Raw genomic sequence first — 19,862 nt, 5'->3', positions numbered from 1 at the left:
GAAAATTGTACCGTTTTCTATCCATCTGCATCCACTGAAGCTATGAATAAACAAAGATAATTTAAAATTGAGTTCTACAGATATTCATTCAGAAAAATTCGTAAAAAGGGCTATAGGCAATCAACAGCCAGCCCAAAAAAATCTTTACGCAAAAGTAAAACCAACTCGCTGCGAAGGGGGGGATAATCAAAAACCAAAAAGGTGGGAATATAAACTCTAGCTATAAAAAAAAAGATTTATGTATTGATAAAAGGGGTTTTCAAATTAAAATTTTGACGAAAAAAAACCCCAAATCCAAGTGTAAATACTAAAAAACGTTTCTGAACGGTTGTTGATTTAAACGAATCATAAGTACAAAAGGGTTAAAAAATTTTCCTTATAAATCACTAATTGGAATAAAAAGATAATTGTAGAAGATACAATTTTCAAAAATCAAAAAAATAATCATACTAACCTGCATATTTTTGGGTTCCACTTTACCAGAGGTAATTTGATTAAGCAGGCAACCACAAAAACCTCATCAAATCGGCAATGGGAAAGGCTGGCTATGAAGATATTTGATGCTGTTCTTAAACTCTTGTATCTGAAAGAGATTAGTTGTAAATCAAACAAAATAAATAAATATAACTTAATGCTAGATTGAACTGATGTGCAAGATTTCGCCACTGTGATATTTAGAATTGTGTATGGAGGGGGACTAGGGTTGGATTCCACTCTCATTCCCTGGCTTACATGGTGTGCGCCTCCTTTATTGCCATATGGAACAAATAATTTTGCTTTAAAACTTCCCTGCTAAATTTCAAAAATGGGTTGGTCCTTCATTCAATTTTGGCAATACCATTTATTATTCGAAGGGGTGTTCACTGAAAATTTACTAACTGAATAGCGAACGGTGCAGACCATGATCAGCTACACGGATGTGCAGGCTAATCTTGGTCTGCACTGGTCACAAAGGCAGAATCACTTGCCATCAGCAGGCTAAAGGTCAATATATTGCTAAGTTTAAATGGTACGAACACTTTGTATTCTGTTAAGGAACACTAGGCATTAATGTACCCAGTGGCTTTACTATCTTTATTACCATTTCCATTTTTGTATAAAATTACGTGATAAAAAAACAATGTAGATAACAGATTTCATTATGTTTAAAACTTTCAACAACGTCTTATCGGCTCACAGAAAATAATAACAGGATAAACAATAAACCCTTATACAAAAACAAAACAAAATCAAACAAAATATAAGACATAAGAGAGATTTTGAATTCGTAAATAACAGCACAATCCTACTATTTACACTTTAAGCTAAGCCTGTGCTTTATCGAAATTACAAAAATGAATTAGTGAAATCTGTAGAGAGTGATATAAAAAATACTTGCATGAATAATACATAACCTGTATTGATGTTGTCGTTGTGCTGATACTTAAAATATCGTTTACATCTTGCTTTATTTATAGAAGATGTCTTTGAATTATGGTTTTATTCCTGAAAAAAATGCTTAATTTCGAAATGGTCGTATAAATACAGTTTTACGTCAAACATAAAATGCGTAAACTGTGCAGGTGTATTTAGAGTAGAGACATCTTATACGATATAGAAAATGTACAGTTGTACATAATCGATTATAAAAGTTTAAGTGAAATTGTTTTGTTTTTTTCAATGTCATCTACAAAGGATTTGATAGTTTCACATTAAAAAAGGGTAAGATATTACATTTCCCGATGTTTTTACACATGTTACACAGACCATTAAAAAATCCATTAAACGTAACTTTTGTTACGTAATTAGTGCATTGCGTTAGAATTTCAAATAAAAATGCTTAGCTTTTACAAATGAGCCGCGTCATGAGAAAACCAACATAGTGGGTTTGCGACCAGCATGGATCCAGACCAGCCTGCGCATCCGCGCAGTCTGGTCAGGATCCATACTGTTCGCTTTCAAAGCATACTGCAATTAGAAAAACCGTTAGCGAACAGCATGGATCCTGACCAGACTGCGCGGATGCACAGGCTGGTCTTGATCCATGCTGGTCGCAAACCCACTATGTTGGTTTTCTCATGGCGCGGCTCAGATTTGTGCAACGTACAGATGTTTCCTCAGTTAAAGTGGCAATTAAACCCGTTCACGTCTTATCAAGGCTAAATTACTTCGTTTTTACACAAGATGATCCTTTGAAAGTATAGAAATCAACTAATCAAAGTAATAGAAGACTCGGTTTCCCTACGTTTGTTTATGAGAGATTTAGAAATGTGAAATAACCTCACGCCCTTTAGCACCAGCTTAAGCGGAATTATGTTGTGATAATATTAAATCAACTCAATAAAACTAAAGGACCAGAGGTTTTTCATATAGATATTTACCCAATCATTTTTGTTTTTCACATAACGTGCCCTTTCGTGAATAAGACATTCAGAAGTCGAGGGCTTAATTTTCTGTATACTGTTCTATCACATTGGAATATGGTGGAGATATAGAGTGTGAGCATTGTTGCCAAAATACTGTTTTAAGCACACCTGCATTTCTTGGCTTTTATTGTGGACGAAAACATTAAAAAACAACACTAATTTCTGACAGATACAACATGCACAATTATGTTTAAAGTGCTTTTATCTGAAAAACAACACTTTAATCGTACTCACGACGCCATTTTGTTTTCTGACTTAAGTCATTTCTTACGTATCTTAAGTTTAAGCTGTTTTATGAATAGGACTTAAGTTCTTTACTTAGACTTAAGCTGAAATCACCACAAACTTAAGGTGGTGTCACTTTTTGAATTTCCGGTGAATAACAAAAAACCAAAGAATATTCAGTTCTTTCTAAAAACTGTTATATTATGATTCAACCAAATAGTTTTCATTGTCTACCAGAAAGGAACAATTCTTATATCTTAATATTGAGATTTGATACCTTTATAACAGACAGTAAACTAAAACAATAGACATTCATATGTGACGTCGGTGAGCTCAACAAAGCAATTTCAAGCACAAATATTAATGTGGAATGTAAAGTAAGCTACACACTACAATATCCGTCCAAGATACTTTCAAAAACAATGAATTTGCAGAATAGAGAGATAAAAGTAATTTTGACAGCTCGTGAAAACTAATGACAAATGTTGACAGGTATATGATGACTCATGACCTTATTAAGTTTTTTCTGTTATTTCTAACTTCCAGTTTGATTTTCATAAAATGGGTATTCTTTATTGTAGCTTACAACTCGTACATTAAAACAATAAAAGAATATATTGTTACCTCACTGTCGTTTTGTCTATCCATCTCTCGTACGAATTCCTATTGTTTCAGTCATTTGTCAGTAATTAGAGCAACTCACAGTGTTGCAATCATGCAAAACACATCCCTTATTTTCACATAGATATTGAGGATTTATCTAATGAGCACATGTATTGGAAACACAATTTAAATACCAACTGTGTATTGTAATAATGCTAAACTATCTCAGCCGTGACATCTTAAGTAAAATCTTCAACTTAAGTTAAAACTTATACTTAGGTTGCTTTATAAATATGGCCCCTGGCGTATTTAAAGACAAAATATTTTAGTGAAAGATGGCAATTTGATATCTTTAACATGATCTGGCACAATACATCTATAAATTACATTACAATTTTCAGAGAAAGATTACTTTAATGTTTCCTGGGAAATAAATGACACAAATGTCAAATGTCTAAATACTTCAATTAAATGTATTTTTGCAGAAATTGATAGCCTGATACCTTATTGAAAACGAATTTTCTTCGAAAGACTGTTTTTGATAAAGAAATTGTTCAGTATATTTTTACAGATACAAAAAGTGATTACAAAAATATCGTAAACAAAGTGGACGTTATAAAAACGTCGCTGATATATGTATGCATACTTCTTACTTAAATGGCTTTTTAAGGAGGAACCACACTGTAACTTTTTTTAGAGCCCACGTTATTGACTGGTACCAACAAAAACTGGAAGATATTTCTGATTTAGATCTGGGTATATTTTTACGTTTAATGCATCAGTAACGTTTCCATGACGTCGCAAACATGACCACTTCGCGCACTTTTGACGTCAGATATACGGGGACAAAATATGCCTTGAAATTATTGTACCGGCAATATTTTTTAACGTAATCCTATAAATTATACATGAAATGAAAGCTGACATCAAACTCCAGACGATAATTTAATCGGAATTGCTCTACGTTTTCGCTTAATAAAATGAGAGCCAAAAAACGAGTCTTCTTTTTACTTAAATTTTCCACAAAAAAAATAGCTTCGCTCAGCATTTAAAAAAAATCCATCCGTAATTTTTTTACCAAAATTGAATATGTTTTACACTAATACGTCCTGTAAATATGTAGTAAAAACAGAAAGTTTTACCGTGCCGTTTTGTGGCTATAAGAACTTTTAAAGCATCACTACAGTAACATTTTTCGACGCTGAAAAAAAATGACGTGAATGTGAAGATATGGCCTTTAAAGTTAGGCAAAAAAAGTTTCTGGTAACATGCTAAACAAAATAGGGTAGGTAGCTAAGGTGCCGCCAGTTCTTATTTACACAGTTACAATTAACTGTAATATATTTATTATTAGGTATACGGCCATGTCACGGATACGAAGTAGGTTCGAAATGGCTTTTTCACCATATCTGGAAGGTTTTCGACCAAGTTGGGTCTCTTTTGACATAAACTTGTACCCATTTAATACATGGTCGACTAGGTATGGGTCCTAGCTATGGATTAAGACCATGTTCGAAAACCTGGGTGAGCCATATGTGCCAGGGGAGGTAATACATGGAGGAACGGTATTGTATTAAATTCATACTGAAGTTCAGCTGATAATGACACTACGTTAGATTTTGACCCTTGTTCGAGTCTCTACACCCCAGGTACATACCTATACCATATATAAATATGTTTGTAAATGTCATGGCTTTACATTTAAGGTACTTACAAGTTCATATGATGCCATCAGAGCTCAGGACAGGTATCAGAAAATGACCAAACTTGTTATTTGCCGTAGGGTGCTGGCCAAGACTAAGCTGGCCCGCCCCGGGGAGCCGTGAGAATTGCTCCGATGGTGTCATTGGACTCAGTGAAGGTAGTGCTTGAGCTTTTAGGACTGTCCTGACTGCTCTGAAAAGTTCATATTTTGAGAATATTACCGGAATTTGACCAATGACCTTGACCCCTAGTCGACGGGTTCGAACCTGACGTGGCCTGTTTTCTCTAGGTACTTGCTTGCCCTTCGCAACAAGATATCATTTATTAAAATCGGACATCAGGTTATGAAGATATGACTCCTCTGACAAGGCCAGCCCCTCTAATATATGAAGAAGTATGCATATTTTCACGAAAAATGATACATTTTGAGACGGTACTCCGACGAAACCGTCGGCGTTAAAAATATACAAATTACATATCTGCTTAGACAATGTTTAGATATAATTCATAAAAGTTATTTCATTAAAATATCTTGTGTTTGGAACATTCTACAATTATGTGAAGTTAATGAAAAAAATGAAAAACAGTACCTTTACCGTACGGAAAAGTACGGAAATACAGCTTTTATCCTAAATTACGTACAGACGGACGAAAAGATGTTGCCTTTTTTGTCACAAACTTTCAAATTTTGTCATTTTCTGTCAAAACAAGTTTTAATTTGCAGTTATTTCGCCAAAGTAAATATTTTATAAGAACTTTTTCCTTATTTTACGGCAAATATTTTAAGCCAAAAATGGCAAAGTTCAGCAAATATTCCCGACGGCGTCCTCATCGGGGAAGACAATTGTTTTTCATATTTGATTAGACAATATTTCCAACTACTTTTTAAAAGAAATTTTAGTTTGATATCTTACTCTTAACGTTTTTTTATAATAAAAGAAATTGATGAATTTTTCGAAAAAATGCGACCAAGATTAGCGTTATACGGTCCCTATAGCAAGTCTACAGATCGTACAGACGGACAAAACTTACCTCAAACAATTTATTTCCATAGAAATAATTGATATTCGCCAAAACGTGTTACTTAAGAGCCTTAGTTGATGTAAAAAAAAATTGTAATGTTTTTGCTTTTTGACATAATGGCACCCATGTTCGAGCCCGGACGACCCTTGGGGTCGGGTTTGAGCCTTGCGCTATACCTTTATGAAATAGTTCTTGAATAGTTCTACAAATGAATGTAACTTTCATTAAGATATCTGGAGTAATATATCGTATACCTAGTAATAAAGAAGCGATAAAAATCGTAAAATATGCGTCGAGAAATCCGTGCAGAACTACGCACTATTATCTGAGTCTACATGTCTTTTTGACCACACCAAGCACGCGATCGGCCAATTTGCTCTGAACAAATGTGTAATATTTTATGCTATTATAGACAAATTCTGTCATTTCTGTAAAATTACTACATAAATATGGTACGCTTTATACAAAGTATATAAAATATGTTAACTATTTGCGTTGTTAAATAGGCTCAGGTCTATAACACTCTTTTGCGGAAAATGTATTAGCAATAATTTTGTATGTTAGAAGAGTTTCAAATAATGCATGTTTATTATCTTGCATAACTTCGAACATGACCACGCAGATAATGAGGTCACTGAAAGGAAATTTACTCTAGTGTTTCCACTGATGTGATAATTATTCTTATCACTATAAACGAATGCCATAGTCTCAGCCTAACTAGTACTTACCCTCGCAGAAACATAATATTTCCGTATTTCGGGTCTGAACGGTAGATATTCGGATCTGGCAGTATGTTAACAAATGAATGTGTTACCGTCTGTGTGATAACACATTCCATAAAAGCTACCACGATTACTAAATAATGGGATAACTAATGTAATTTCACGTTTATCCGAATGTTGCGTAACTTATCAATTCTTCAAAAACAATTTGAAACGGTGACGTCGAGAAAACGTAATAACAGCCGATTACCTAAAATCGACACTGCAGAACTTTGACTGTTATTCAGAAAGCATACTAATGTAAAACATATTCAGTTTTAATAAAAAAAAATACGAATGAATATTTTTTTTTAATGCTGAGCGAAGCTATTTTTTGTGGAAATTTTAAGAAAAAAGAAAACTCGTTTTTTGGCTCTCATTTTATTAAGCGAAACGTAGAGCAATTCCGATTAAATCATCATTAAATAAAAATCTGTTATAGTTAATTGTAAATGTGTAAATAAAAACTGGCGGCACTTTAGCTACCTACCCTATTTGTTTAGCATGTTACCAGAAACAAACTTTTTTTGCCTAACCTTAAAGGCCATATCTTCACATTCACGTCATTTTGTTTTTCAGCGTCGAAAAAATGTTACTGTAGTGATGCTTAAAAAGATCTTATAGCCACAAAACGGCACGGTAAAACTTTCTGTTTTTACTACATATTTACAGGACGTATTAGTGTAAAACATATTCAATTTTGGTAAAAAAATTATGGATGGATTTTTTTTTAATGCTGAGCGAAGCTAATTTTTGTGGAAAATTTAAGTAAAAAGAAAACTTGTTTTGTGGCTCTCATTTTATTAAGCGAAAACGTAGAATAATTCCGATTAAATTATCGTCTGGAGTTTGATGTCAGCTTTCATTTCATGTATAATTTTTACGTTTACGTTAAAAAAGTATTGCCGGTACAATAATTTCAAGTCATATTGTGTCCCCGTATATCTGACGTCAAAAGTGCGCGAAGTGGTCATGTTTGCGACGTCATGGAAACGTCACTGATGCATTTAATGTAAAAATATACATATATCTAAATCAGAAATATCTTCCAGTTTTTGTTGGTACCAGTCAATAACGTGGGCTCTGAAAAAAAGTATTAGTGTGGTTCCTCCTTAACAGATAAAATGCAAGGCAGAAAATTCAGATTTGAAACATTTGTAGTATATTTACTATTTTTCAAAATGATATAACAATGAGACGTCGCTGTAGCCCAGCTTTAAAGTTAGAGCATCAGTCTACTTATTTTGTAAAAGATCCACATATATATCGAACAGATTTATTTAAAAGAAAACACAGATTCCTCATGGCCTAGAAATGTTAAAGTGCTCTTTCAACAGAAAAAAAATCATATGCATCCACACGTTACGAGATTTAGTTATTTTAAAGATTCCATTTAAATATTTTATCAATCGGTATTTGTTTAAATTCAGTAAGTCCTTATCAATCATATTTAATTTTGCAACTCTGGACATTTAAAGCTGCTGCCACAATTGTCATAAAGCAGAAGCCTTTTGCTTAAAAAAGTCTACCATTCTGTAGAAGCATAACATAATTCACTCTGAGTGGAGAAGGTAAGAACATAATAGGAGCAGATCTAAATTCACTAATAAACTAACACTATCATAAAAAACAATGATCAAAGTGAAGCTAAAACCAAATTAACCTTTTTTTCCAACAACTGAAAGCGCAAACAAAACAATATGATAACTCTTTGTTATCAAGATAGAAAATGCACACTTTCCTCATCGCTTATACAAAAAGTTTTACCGTAAGTCGGTTAAATGTCTTTACCAGCAACTTTAGAAATATGGAGCCTGTTTAAATTTCATTCTACACATACAACAACAAAAAAACTGTTAATGCAAATACTCCATTTCTTATTAACTTATTAATGACATTTGGCTTTTAGCTACATAAAAGTTCAGTTTTGATCTTTGACCTGTCTGTGACCTTAAAATGACATTAAAATAACCCTTAGATACTACAGTACCGAATATATATTTATATATATATATTTCTGCAGTTGATCCACATATATAACGATTAGCATACATGTTAAGCATAACACACTTTGCCACTTTTCCCAGATATATATAAAATTTTGTATATTATAATATAATTCATATATGATCTATAATATTTTCATGATATTATTATCAATTTTATTAACAAAATACATAAGGGCGTAGAAACACGATTTTTAAAGAAATTTATAGGGTTACATGAAAATAAGACGAGTGCACAGCGGTATAGTTTATTTGTAAATGCACTCATTTTACCTTTGACCCCATTATACTGTAATGAGAAACCCTAAAAGGCGACAGCCCCTTTTAAATTTCATGTGTGATCCTAAGGACCACTTTTATACTAATACCAGAGCATTAAAAATGCCATCAGAAGTCATATTTTCCTCAGACATTGGCACACTAATGTATATCTTACAAGAAGAAATTACAACAAAAGTGAAAATTAGTATCACAGATTTGTAACAACTTACGTTGGCTTCATTATTCATTTTATAAAAAACGTTTTATGTTTATGTTTTATACATAATTTATTTTAGGTGGATTGTGAAGGAAGTTCTACAACTTATATTAATCACCCTCGACACCTCATTCCTAATGGAATCCATCGCTATGAGGGTATGAGAGAAGAGGCCAGTTTCCCTTTTAATGCTGAGCGCCAAGCAAGGGAGCTACTGGTACCATTTTTTACATCTTTGGTATGACGCGACCGGGGATCGAACCCACGACCTCCCGCACTCGAAGCGGACGCTCTACCACTAGGCTATCGAGGCGATTAGCAATGCCAGTTTTATTTCAATGCCTCCGGTGCTTTATTTATGTTGAAGCATTTTCTTCAACTTCTCATGGCTATTTTGTAATTTTCAACAATTTAGATTTTTGTAAGATACATTCATTCTTGCAAACGATGTAATTTACAGCTAGATATTTAAAAGTCAACATCAATTTGCAACATATATAACATTTTTCATAACTTCAAAGGTATAATGGATTTTCACATTTACAAATATGAACAACTACTATATAAAGTAGGAGTTAACAAACAATTGACAAGTTTATGTGTATCCATATAGTATATGACTAGCTAAACACACAAAATTGTGTACATCCGCTACAGCTCTTGAAGGTTTTGGTGAAAGACTCTAACTGCGTGGCATAAATAAAGAATGTAGCTCTACGTGTGCAATAAGTCAAGTCATGTATTTAGTAAAGCTGACTAAATGTAATGAGGATTTTCTACATTTAAAGTAAAAAAATCTATAGACCAAGTACTTCAGTGAAAAAAGTCACTAGATATCTTTAAAACAGATTTTTTTGTCGCAGTCTCTCATTTACGATCGTATCCAGGCAAGTAGCATAACTATTATGCACAAAATAAATAGCAAAATATTGATTAGAAATGGCCGTAATGTTTGTTTACATTAAAAAATCTTAAATATATAATATGTTTTTCTAGTTTATTTTGGATGTTTATGTATGCATGCAATTAAGGTCATATGATTTTCTTTCGCTAATACTTTCCACGAGGATTAGACACTGTGCTGGTCTTGCATTTGACATACAGGCTCTTCCCAAGCGGGAAACAGTAATTGTTTATATTCTCAAATAAGAAACTGGAGGGTAATATATCATTTAACAATGTTTGTTTTTGATGTCTGCAGTTAGATTTATTAATTTTGACTTTGTAATAAGCAGGTAACTTTTTTGAAATAGACATTTTTCTAAATTAACATGATATTGTTAATATGTCCATGCGTGGATGGTGGTTATGAGCAATCTTTCCTTCTTATAGAATGTTGTTAGTCAAGATTTATGCTAGTTTTCCTTTGTTAGTATATCACAGATGTACCATCGTAAGGATTTTAGTGTTTGTTACTAGTCTCTGTGTCATACAATACCTTTAAAAGGTAATACAAAATGTAAGTATTTTATGTAAATTATTACTTAGTCTACATTTGTTTTTACCGAAACTCTGAGTCATAGAGTCCAGTAGTTAAGATACCTTGCGAAATTCTTGTACCGAGTTAGAGAGCAATACAAGATCAAACATGTCGTTTTACTTTCAGTTCACAAAAGAAGGGTCCTGCAATAACTTTATAAGTGCAAGAGAGTTTCGATGTATAAATACTAGTATAACATTTCTACCTGCTAATACAAAATAATTAAATGTATACTTACTTTATGAACAAGGCCAAGACAAGCGTGTTTCCTATGGTTCCAATGATAAGTGTCCCTATCATGATTACAGCCAGTAATATACAAACAGTACTTGATAAACCCTGATTAACCGTCCAGTCGTCCGTCAGGTTGCCTGTTTTCGTCGCTAATGTATTATTCATCACCACGTTTTCACCATCTAAATGTTTTGTTTTAATGGTCGTTTATTTATTCCACTTCATACAAATTAACACATTATTGGTATAAAAAGACTAACGACAACAAACTACTAGCAGAGTTTCCACATCAAACAACGCTGCTTTTGATAATGTTCAATCAAAATACCAGTGATAGCTCTCGAGTCTGATCATTGGTTCTCCAATACTTTGCTCACTTTTACTTGCCTTCATTGCATTCAAGAATACGATAGTGTATTAGTTTGTGCTCCTTTTCGTTTATGCACGTTTGTATTTCTCGAATAAATCATATTGTCATCTTATGTATAACAAACTTGCTTGACTTTCGGTTACTTATATTTGATTACTAGCAGGTCATCGTCATTTTGTGACGAGCTGTGGCCGTACAAAGTTGTCCTTACTCGGAAACTGTGGTATAATCATTGAAGATCCTTTAGAATCGTGCATGGTGTTCATTAAATACATTGTATAATAGAGTTCCTGTTAGCTCCGGTATAGGGTGGGGGGGGGGGGGGGCATTGCTTTTTGTTACACCTAGTGGACGGATATAGTTATAAACAAGGGCAAAAGTCAAACAGGAAAAGAAACACTCAACGAACGTAGTTATCTACACAACACATCATAATGTATACATGACAAACAAAAGACCAATGGAATCATAAAGGAATATATGTAACAGACAAACAAATATACATGAACACGCTTTATAACGGTCAGTGCGAAAACGAGTGAGTTTAAAACAGTGATATATATAACCCTCAGTCTGAGTTTGCTATTAATGTTCTTGTTTCTTGTGAACATTACAATGTTTGTCCTGAATAAATGAATATTAAGCCCACCCGGACAGCAAGAGCCAGCACTCTTGCTTGAACGTGAAGGTCGTACTTTCGACTCCGGCCTCTTAGCATCTATTCGTGTCCGGAGCATAACATTGCTACACAATATGGTATATTGAAATAATTGTATTATTACTTACACAAACGGTTACCATAGTAAGACTCAGGAAGATCAAGGTTGCATTTTGGATTAATGTTTATAATATAGTGTTGTATAACAGAATCTTTATTTTCATACCTACTCCTTTGGAAGGTTTTACTTGATATCTGGCTTTATATTGCATGGCAGTTTTACTTGTTTTAATATGACCTTTTCATGTTTTAATATGACCTTTTCGTGTTTTAATCAGTATTAAGCAGTTAGGTTACAAGTTGCTAGTCAATGATATTATGGGTTTAGTATCTTGTTCGCGTAATACATGAATTCTAATTTCAAAATCAATTCAATGCTGCATTGTTTATGGATCATGTACAGATGTAAGGTTCGTGTGTTGATCATGAGAATATCCCTTGCAATACCACAAAGCGTTCGCCAGATATTCTTAATTTATACTTTTTTCATACACTTCGCCCAAATGTTTTACAGGGACCATGTGTGTAGCTAACGTAGAAATTGGAGTTTGTGCGAAATATTTGATGTTTATTTTATTAAAATCATCATGTAACAGGGACATTACAAGCAAACATGTTACATGAATAGAGCGATTTTCCCCGCGTGTACGATACCGACAATTCACGTGGATATTCCAGTAACCTCTACCAAGTTTTGAACTACGGACCTACGGATTGACACTCCAGCTTGAAATCACTTTAGCACTGAGCCACATTAATACACGAATTTTAGTATACCTGAATACACTATAAAAGTATGTGTATTATGGTAGCATGCAATAATACCATGTTCGCGTAAAACATGTAGTTGTTTTACACTAAAAGATATTATATATGTGAAACAACGTGCCGTATACCTAGGCGTTGAACAAAATAACATTACAATATATTGTTGACAAATCTAGCAAATATGTGCACTGCACAAAAGGGGAGTTACTCTTGTGGGATCATATGATCGTATAAACAAGCAGAAAAGAGTTCCGATCTACACTGATAAATGTTGATTAACTCTAAACGTGGCTGGCAATATAGAAATAACTTATTTGATAAATGAACACTATTCTTTAAAACAGTCATGCGACATTTTGCAAAGTTCTGCTATTTTAAATGCGAAAACAATCGTTTGCATCCGTTTTACCTCTATTCTGGCAGTTTAAGACCCCTATAAAATGGTATTTGTTGAAAAGGTATTTCTGGAAAAATAACAGATTTAAATAAGGAGCAATTAAATAATATGAATAAATAAATAAGTTTATACAGTGTCACCTATTTTTCAAAGTCTTCTTAGCACCGCACTAAGAACACACGGGCATTTGAGATTCATTAATTTTAAAGGTAGGAATACAATAATGATATGGATTAAATCCTGAATTCTTCGAACGATATTCAATGGACTGACAACCAGAAGCAATCGTATCCACTTACAAGAACCGAGGTGAAAGTACTTTCTATAGTAGCCCGGATGGGCACCTGCAGGGGTTTTCCTTCACCTTCGAAAGGATAAGTAGCAATATGTCCTGAATTGTGTCCGTGTGACTATCAAAAAAAACTATATTAGTTGGCTTTCGCATGGCCAGAAAACTGCAAAAACACGTGTACTATGTTCAAATGACTGCCAGTAATACTTTTTTTACATACAAAGGCATTCAAAATTATCGGAGTTAATGGATAGTCTATCAATTTTAACAGCCGAGGTCAGCGACAGCACTAGCGGCCGATTTCGACAGTCATAATTTTTCACCAACGCCTGTTTAACGGTTAATATATTTTTTCTGAAAGAACGTAGAACCCGGAAATTTCACACAGGTGATCCGAAAGGATACGTCTGTTAAACTGGATGATAAAAGTTTTCAAAGAGTGTTCATACAAAAAGACATTTGCGCAAAACTTTGGATTTTTGTTCGATTTTTCAAACTTAAGAAATTGTTAGGGAATTTCTATTGACGATCGTTTTCATCACATAAGTTGTAAATGTAAGCCACGTCCAATCCTTAACAGAACTGTCAAGTTGATTTGCAAGAATTGGCTTCGTATCAATAGAAATAAATGAAAAACTTTACCTACCGATTTACAGTGGGGTTACTTTTCCAGTGTTTTTTTCAGTAGGCGTCACGACAGCCGGTTATCCAGTGTGTTCGCGGTTTATGAATTTTAAAGTTCATGGTTTCATACTTCACGATTTCAAATTTCCCGGATTTCATGGTTTATGGCGAAACATGGCAGAAAACAAGCGAATACTTGAGTATTTAGTAACACCATCAGTTAATTGCAAGAAACAAGTCAATTCTTAAGAATAGGGAAACTGACGGTTACGTGTAGGGAACAGTCTGTTTTAAAATGTTTAACGAAACCGCCATTTACTTGCCGGGAACAAATCGGTTCTGAAATAGTCAGTGAAATGGCCTGCTGTTTACTAGGAAGGAACAAGTCAGTACTGAAATATGTAGTGAACCTGCACGTTACTTGCATGGAACATTTCAGTACTAAAGCATTGAGTGAATCTGCCGGTCCCTTCTGGAACATATTTCATGAACATCAGTTAGGTTTTAAAATTACATAACTGATATAATGCTGGATAACGGTTAACCAAATCAAACAAAATAAAATATTGATGTTGATTTGTCGTAACATGAGAATATGTGACAGATTTAAACTAAAACACAAACCAAATTATTTATTAAAAAAGTAATCAGATATGTATCGAGAAATATGAATAACTTCTGTTGCGGAAATACAGAGTAACATTCTTGAAGCAATATTGATCAGGAAAGAACGCTGTATTCCTAAATGTAATCTAATAATATTTTTATTGCATCCGCATATTCACTACAATTGTTACTTGAATTGAATTACGTATTTCTGTTGTCAGGCTGAGTAAAATTGAAAATAGTGTTACTGAAATTTCAATCGCGACGACATACTTGAAACAGACGTCAGAATGACGCAACGCAACCTGTTAAAAATGTTAACGTCAATGAAGAAATATATAGAGGATATTTGTTTGTTTGCAGTGAGATATCAAAATATATCATCACCGATAAGGGAGACAATTCTGATATTTTCACGAAGGCGGAGGGCCTTCGTGAAAATATCAGAATTGTCTCCCTTATCGGTGATGATATATTTTGATATCTCACTGCAAACAAACAAATTTTCTTTTTATTTTATGCTAGTTTGTGAAGATCAACGAATTTTCTGTTTATTACGTGCATAAATGTTCATATAAATCCAATATTTCATGACTAAATTTGGATTTATTTAAGCTACCGTGTTACATCTGATACATCCGCTAAATTACCATGGACACTTAGGCACATTAATATCGAATATTGGTGATTAGGTTCATTAAATCAACACGACGCCATTTTGTTTTTAAAAACAAAAACTGCATTTAAATATTTTGTGTAAAAACACAGTCCGCGGCTAACAGAGACATTGACAAATGCCGGTAGTTAATTAAGTAGAAGCATATTTAAAACTTTTCGGGTCAATCCGGCAGTTCGTTGAATAACCGGAAGCTTGCTTTGTTTACCAAAACACACACGCTGAAGGTCAGATTGAAAAAACAACACGAAAAATCTAAACAACTGTGGAATATGCGTAAGTCCTTGGAAAACCAAGCTGCAGAATTAAATATCATCATGGATTCAATAGAAATAGCTAGGAAATATTGATCTAGGAGCTGCATAGCATAACAAAATGGATGGAAGTTGGAACACTGGCTGGGCTTGGAGTTGGAGTTGGGTCTTGGAGTGGGAATACTTCGACGAAAATGCTGGCATATTACGTAAGGTTGAGTTGATGTCTTGTGATAATTAACTAATACAAAAACCAACTAAATGTGCTGTCGCCAGTAAAATCTACCACACGATAGTGATCCAATGGAAAAAAGTAGAGGAAACACACATATATCTGTAGCTACATGAATGGCAAGGCCTAGCAACCAAGCTGACAAAGGTAACATTATTTCTTTTGCAAATTTAATTTTATAGCTAGCTTGTTCTATATAGGATTGTCTAGCAGTTCATGACTCGTGTATGGCTTGAGTATTAGTAAAATCCAGTAATTTTAAAGGCAGCAAAGGGAGGTAATTAAAGAATATATTTCAAGGGAGATAATTTATCTGGAAAAAAAAGAAGTTCGGCACTGTGAGTGATATCAATTTATATCTCACTGCTATTTTTCAGTATTTCACCAATAAGCATAAAATAAATAGAGGATATTTGGTGCTCACGAGTGAAATAAAATTGATATTTCACTGACACAAACAAATTTTCTTTTTATTTCATGTGTTAAACTCTACTTTTGTTGTGTAATTTATAAAAATGTCGAAAATCGCGGGAAAGGTCAGCTGAAAGCATAACACACATGACGTCATTTTAACGACGTCATCGTCATTATGTTCCCCGGTATTCATAACGCTCGGTATACAATTTGACATCAATCGCGACGGAGGACCGGAACTAGTTCGGCAAAAACAGTGAAAAATAAAAATGATAATCTGCTGTTTCAAAACTGTGGATTATCACTTTTATTTCACTGAGAAAACTCTATAATTCACTGGAAAACATAAAATAAATTGCTGTTTTTGGTTCAACTGTTACCTTACAACAAAACATAAACGTACAGGCTTTGTCATAAATTACAATGTGTGTAGTTGACAGCAAGCGTGTGATTTACCAGGCGTGGCCAAGCGTGCTGCCATTTCACGATCACGTGACTTTACCATCTCTCACGTGCTTAGCTTGCTGATATGAGGATGATGTACTTATGGTTCAGTTTTGTTATACTCATATTAGGCCTACTGTCTGGTTCTTTGGGATCATAGAGTCTATTTAACTTTAATATTATAATAATATAATTCAGAGTGAGGGATATTGCACGTTTCATTAAAACTCATATCACCATCAATGCTTTAAAGGTGTCAATCACATTTAAGCAAAATTTAGTGACATTTTTTACTTTTTGTATATTCTGTTAGAGATTTATTTAAGAAACAAAAATACCCATTACTTAGGGTTAGATCCCTGTTAGAAATGTATACTTTATTGATTTTCATAAAAATCTGTAATTACTCCCCTTTAATATGAAAATATTTAAAATGCTTGGTATTTCTTTTTATTTCCATATAATTCCGAGTTTTACATTCGCATTGGATAGATATACCAAATATTTAACAATCTGAATCAAAAGGTGGGTTTTAAAATGCATGTAGCTTCTGAATTTCATTTTTGCGCAACCAAGATAGGCAAAGGGAGGTAATAATAATTTTTCAAACTTGCATTTCTAGTGAATTCAATCTATATATGTAATTGTTAATGCAATTATTTTACGAATGTAATACAATATATCGGTTAGTTATACATTTTCTTAGGTAAAGTATGTTTATCACATTTATACTTATGATAAAATAACTCGATCTTGGTTGGGCAACTGCAATAGGAAAACCAATTATTAAAAATATCTCCAGTGAAAACCTAACTTGTATTATGCGCTAACTGAGCATAAATGAGTGTAAATGATCAGATGTTAAAGTTTAAAACAAATCCGTTACTTAGCCAAAATCTGATTAGCCACCTTTAAATGATCTTCTTATTTATTGTATCATATTAACTGAATATTGCAAAACTGTTTATAATAAAAGATACGGTTTCAAACATTTAATACCTAACACTTATTCGCCTCTAGATTACACTTTCCAGTACAGGATTCTGAAAAAGTCCGAAAGTCGGAAAATATTCATCCACATTATTTCGTCTAATAATAGTTATTACAAATATGGAACAGAATTAAAATTTGCAATAATTACCATAAAGAATTATAGTTAAACGGTTTAAAGGTTTTTTAACCTCCCTTGAACTTCTAGAACACAGGAGCGATTTTCTAGAGACGTTATGTCTCGACGAAAAAACTTTTTCACTTCTATAACACAGAGTAGACTGATTACTTAGCAGATTTTTATTTTTGTAGACACTTAACGAAAAACGATGGTTCATGGATATTTAATCTAAAATATTAGATGGGAGGTAAATGAACCTAATGTACATATAAAAAGAGTGTTTTATGTACCAGTATTTTCGCAAAAAAGCAGTATGTCCCACTTATAAAAGTGAGTAATGGAATAATAACTTCGATGAAACTAAGTGAACTCGACAGTATAATGAAAATAAAACTGTTCGATGTTTCTCATTACAGATCTGGTGCAGTCGTTCTGTGCATGGCACAAAATCATCATCACCAGAGCGCATGACAAAAATACGCAAATTTGTGCATGTCCGCTCGCATTTAGTGTATAATATGTATAATATACTGACTAAAGGTTAGGGTTAGGATTACAAAATTTATACATTAAAGATATTAGTCTTTTAAATTGCTTGAATCCTCTTTATACAGGCGCACCAGATCTGTTTTAGTCACAGTCAAAAATGTTTATTTGTGCCGCGCCATGAGAAAATCCATTTAGTGCGTTTGCGACCAGCATGGATCCAGACCAGCCTGCATATCCGCGCAGTCTGGTCAGGATCCAAGCTGTTCGCTTTCAAAGCCTACTGCAATTAGAGTAACCGTTACGGAACAGCATGGATCCTGACCAGACTGCGCTGATGCGCAGGCTGGACGGGATCCATGCTGGTCGCAAACGCACTATGTTGGTTTTCACATGGAGCGGCTCATTTATAAACATTCAATTCATTCCATACCTATTTTTCTCTTCCAGTTAGCGATTTGCGTTTTTACCACGTGACCGTCCAATATATTTCGGTGTTGAGTACTTAATATACAATATTGCACGATGTAATAACTTTGTTTCGAATGCCGTTGACGGATGAAATTCAATGCTAATAAACATTTGACACAATGTTCTGGTGTACGTTTTATAAAGGGAATCGTATTTCCCTTTTCACTGAGAAAATAAGTGTAGAATAAAAATATCATATACCATTGTTTTGTACAATAAGGGATCTCTTTGAACTCGTGCCAATCCGAAAAAATACTACACACCCATCTATGCCCGTACAATATGAGTTATGTTCTGTTTTTCAAACTGAGACTCGTCCAACATATCACCGTACGTTCAATAATCTAGTATAATGAAGTAATCTAAACCTAATCATTACAGAATTACTTTATATGCCTAGAAAATGACTTAATGATAAGCTTGCGGTAATATTGATTTTTGTTTTTGTCTTCTTGAGCCTTTGTAACTTTCCAGATTTCATTAAAAGAAGTGATACAACGAATACCAATGTACGTTATGCATATCTTTAAGTTCGCTGAAATAGTTTAGAATTGAGATACACAACGCAAAAAATCCTCTTCAGATGGATTGAACTTGACTAAATATATAAACGAACAATGTTTGTAAGGCTATAAACACAATTAAATATCTAAAACAGTCATTTTTAAGAAAAATCTTTTAAAATTGAGTTGTACAACCACTTAAACTGTGCGTAGCTTTACAAGTTTCAAGCGTGTGTGATTTGATACTTTTTGCACAGTAATGTTTATACATATAAACATGTTATTACGTTATTTTGTGTTTACTAACTTAAAGATACTATAAAGATATAGTTCATATCTTCAAATATGAATCTTCAGACAATTTTTACTAAATTTTTTAAATAATTTATTGTTTTATTACTTTAATACGCCAATTTTATGCTTGAATATCACCCCCCCCCCCCCCCCCCCCCCCCCCACACACACACCTACCCTTCCCTACCCCCGCGCTTTAATTGCAATATTTTCACAACATGCCTCAAGCACATCAATTCTTGGTTTAACTCTTTTTCTACATATGTAACGACTGTAAAAGGTG

General features: G+C 33.5%; 1 protein-coding gene across 1 annotated transcript in view; it reads right to left on the bottom strand.

Moving 5' to 3' along the window:
- The window catches only part of LOC123562457 (lateral eye opsin-like), a 37,574-nt gene extending 20,799 nt beyond the window's left edge, over positions 1-16,775 (bottom strand). Inside the window, exon 1 of the mRNA XM_053527967.1 lies at positions 16,727-16,775. Coding sequence (XP_053383942.1) covers positions 16,727-16,775 — 49 coding nt within the window. The remainder of the gene's footprint in view (positions 1-16,726) is intronic.
- Between the last annotated feature and the right edge of the window lie 3,087 nt (positions 16,776-19,862).

This window comes from Mercenaria mercenaria, chromosome 2, assembly GCF_021730395.1.
Source record: "Mercenaria mercenaria strain notata chromosome 2, MADL_Memer_1, whole genome shotgun sequence".
NCBI classification, from domain to species: domain Eukaryota; kingdom Metazoa; phylum Mollusca; class Bivalvia; order Venerida; family Veneridae; genus Mercenaria; species Mercenaria mercenaria.
This window is presented reverse-complemented; position numbering and strand designations above follow the sequence as displayed.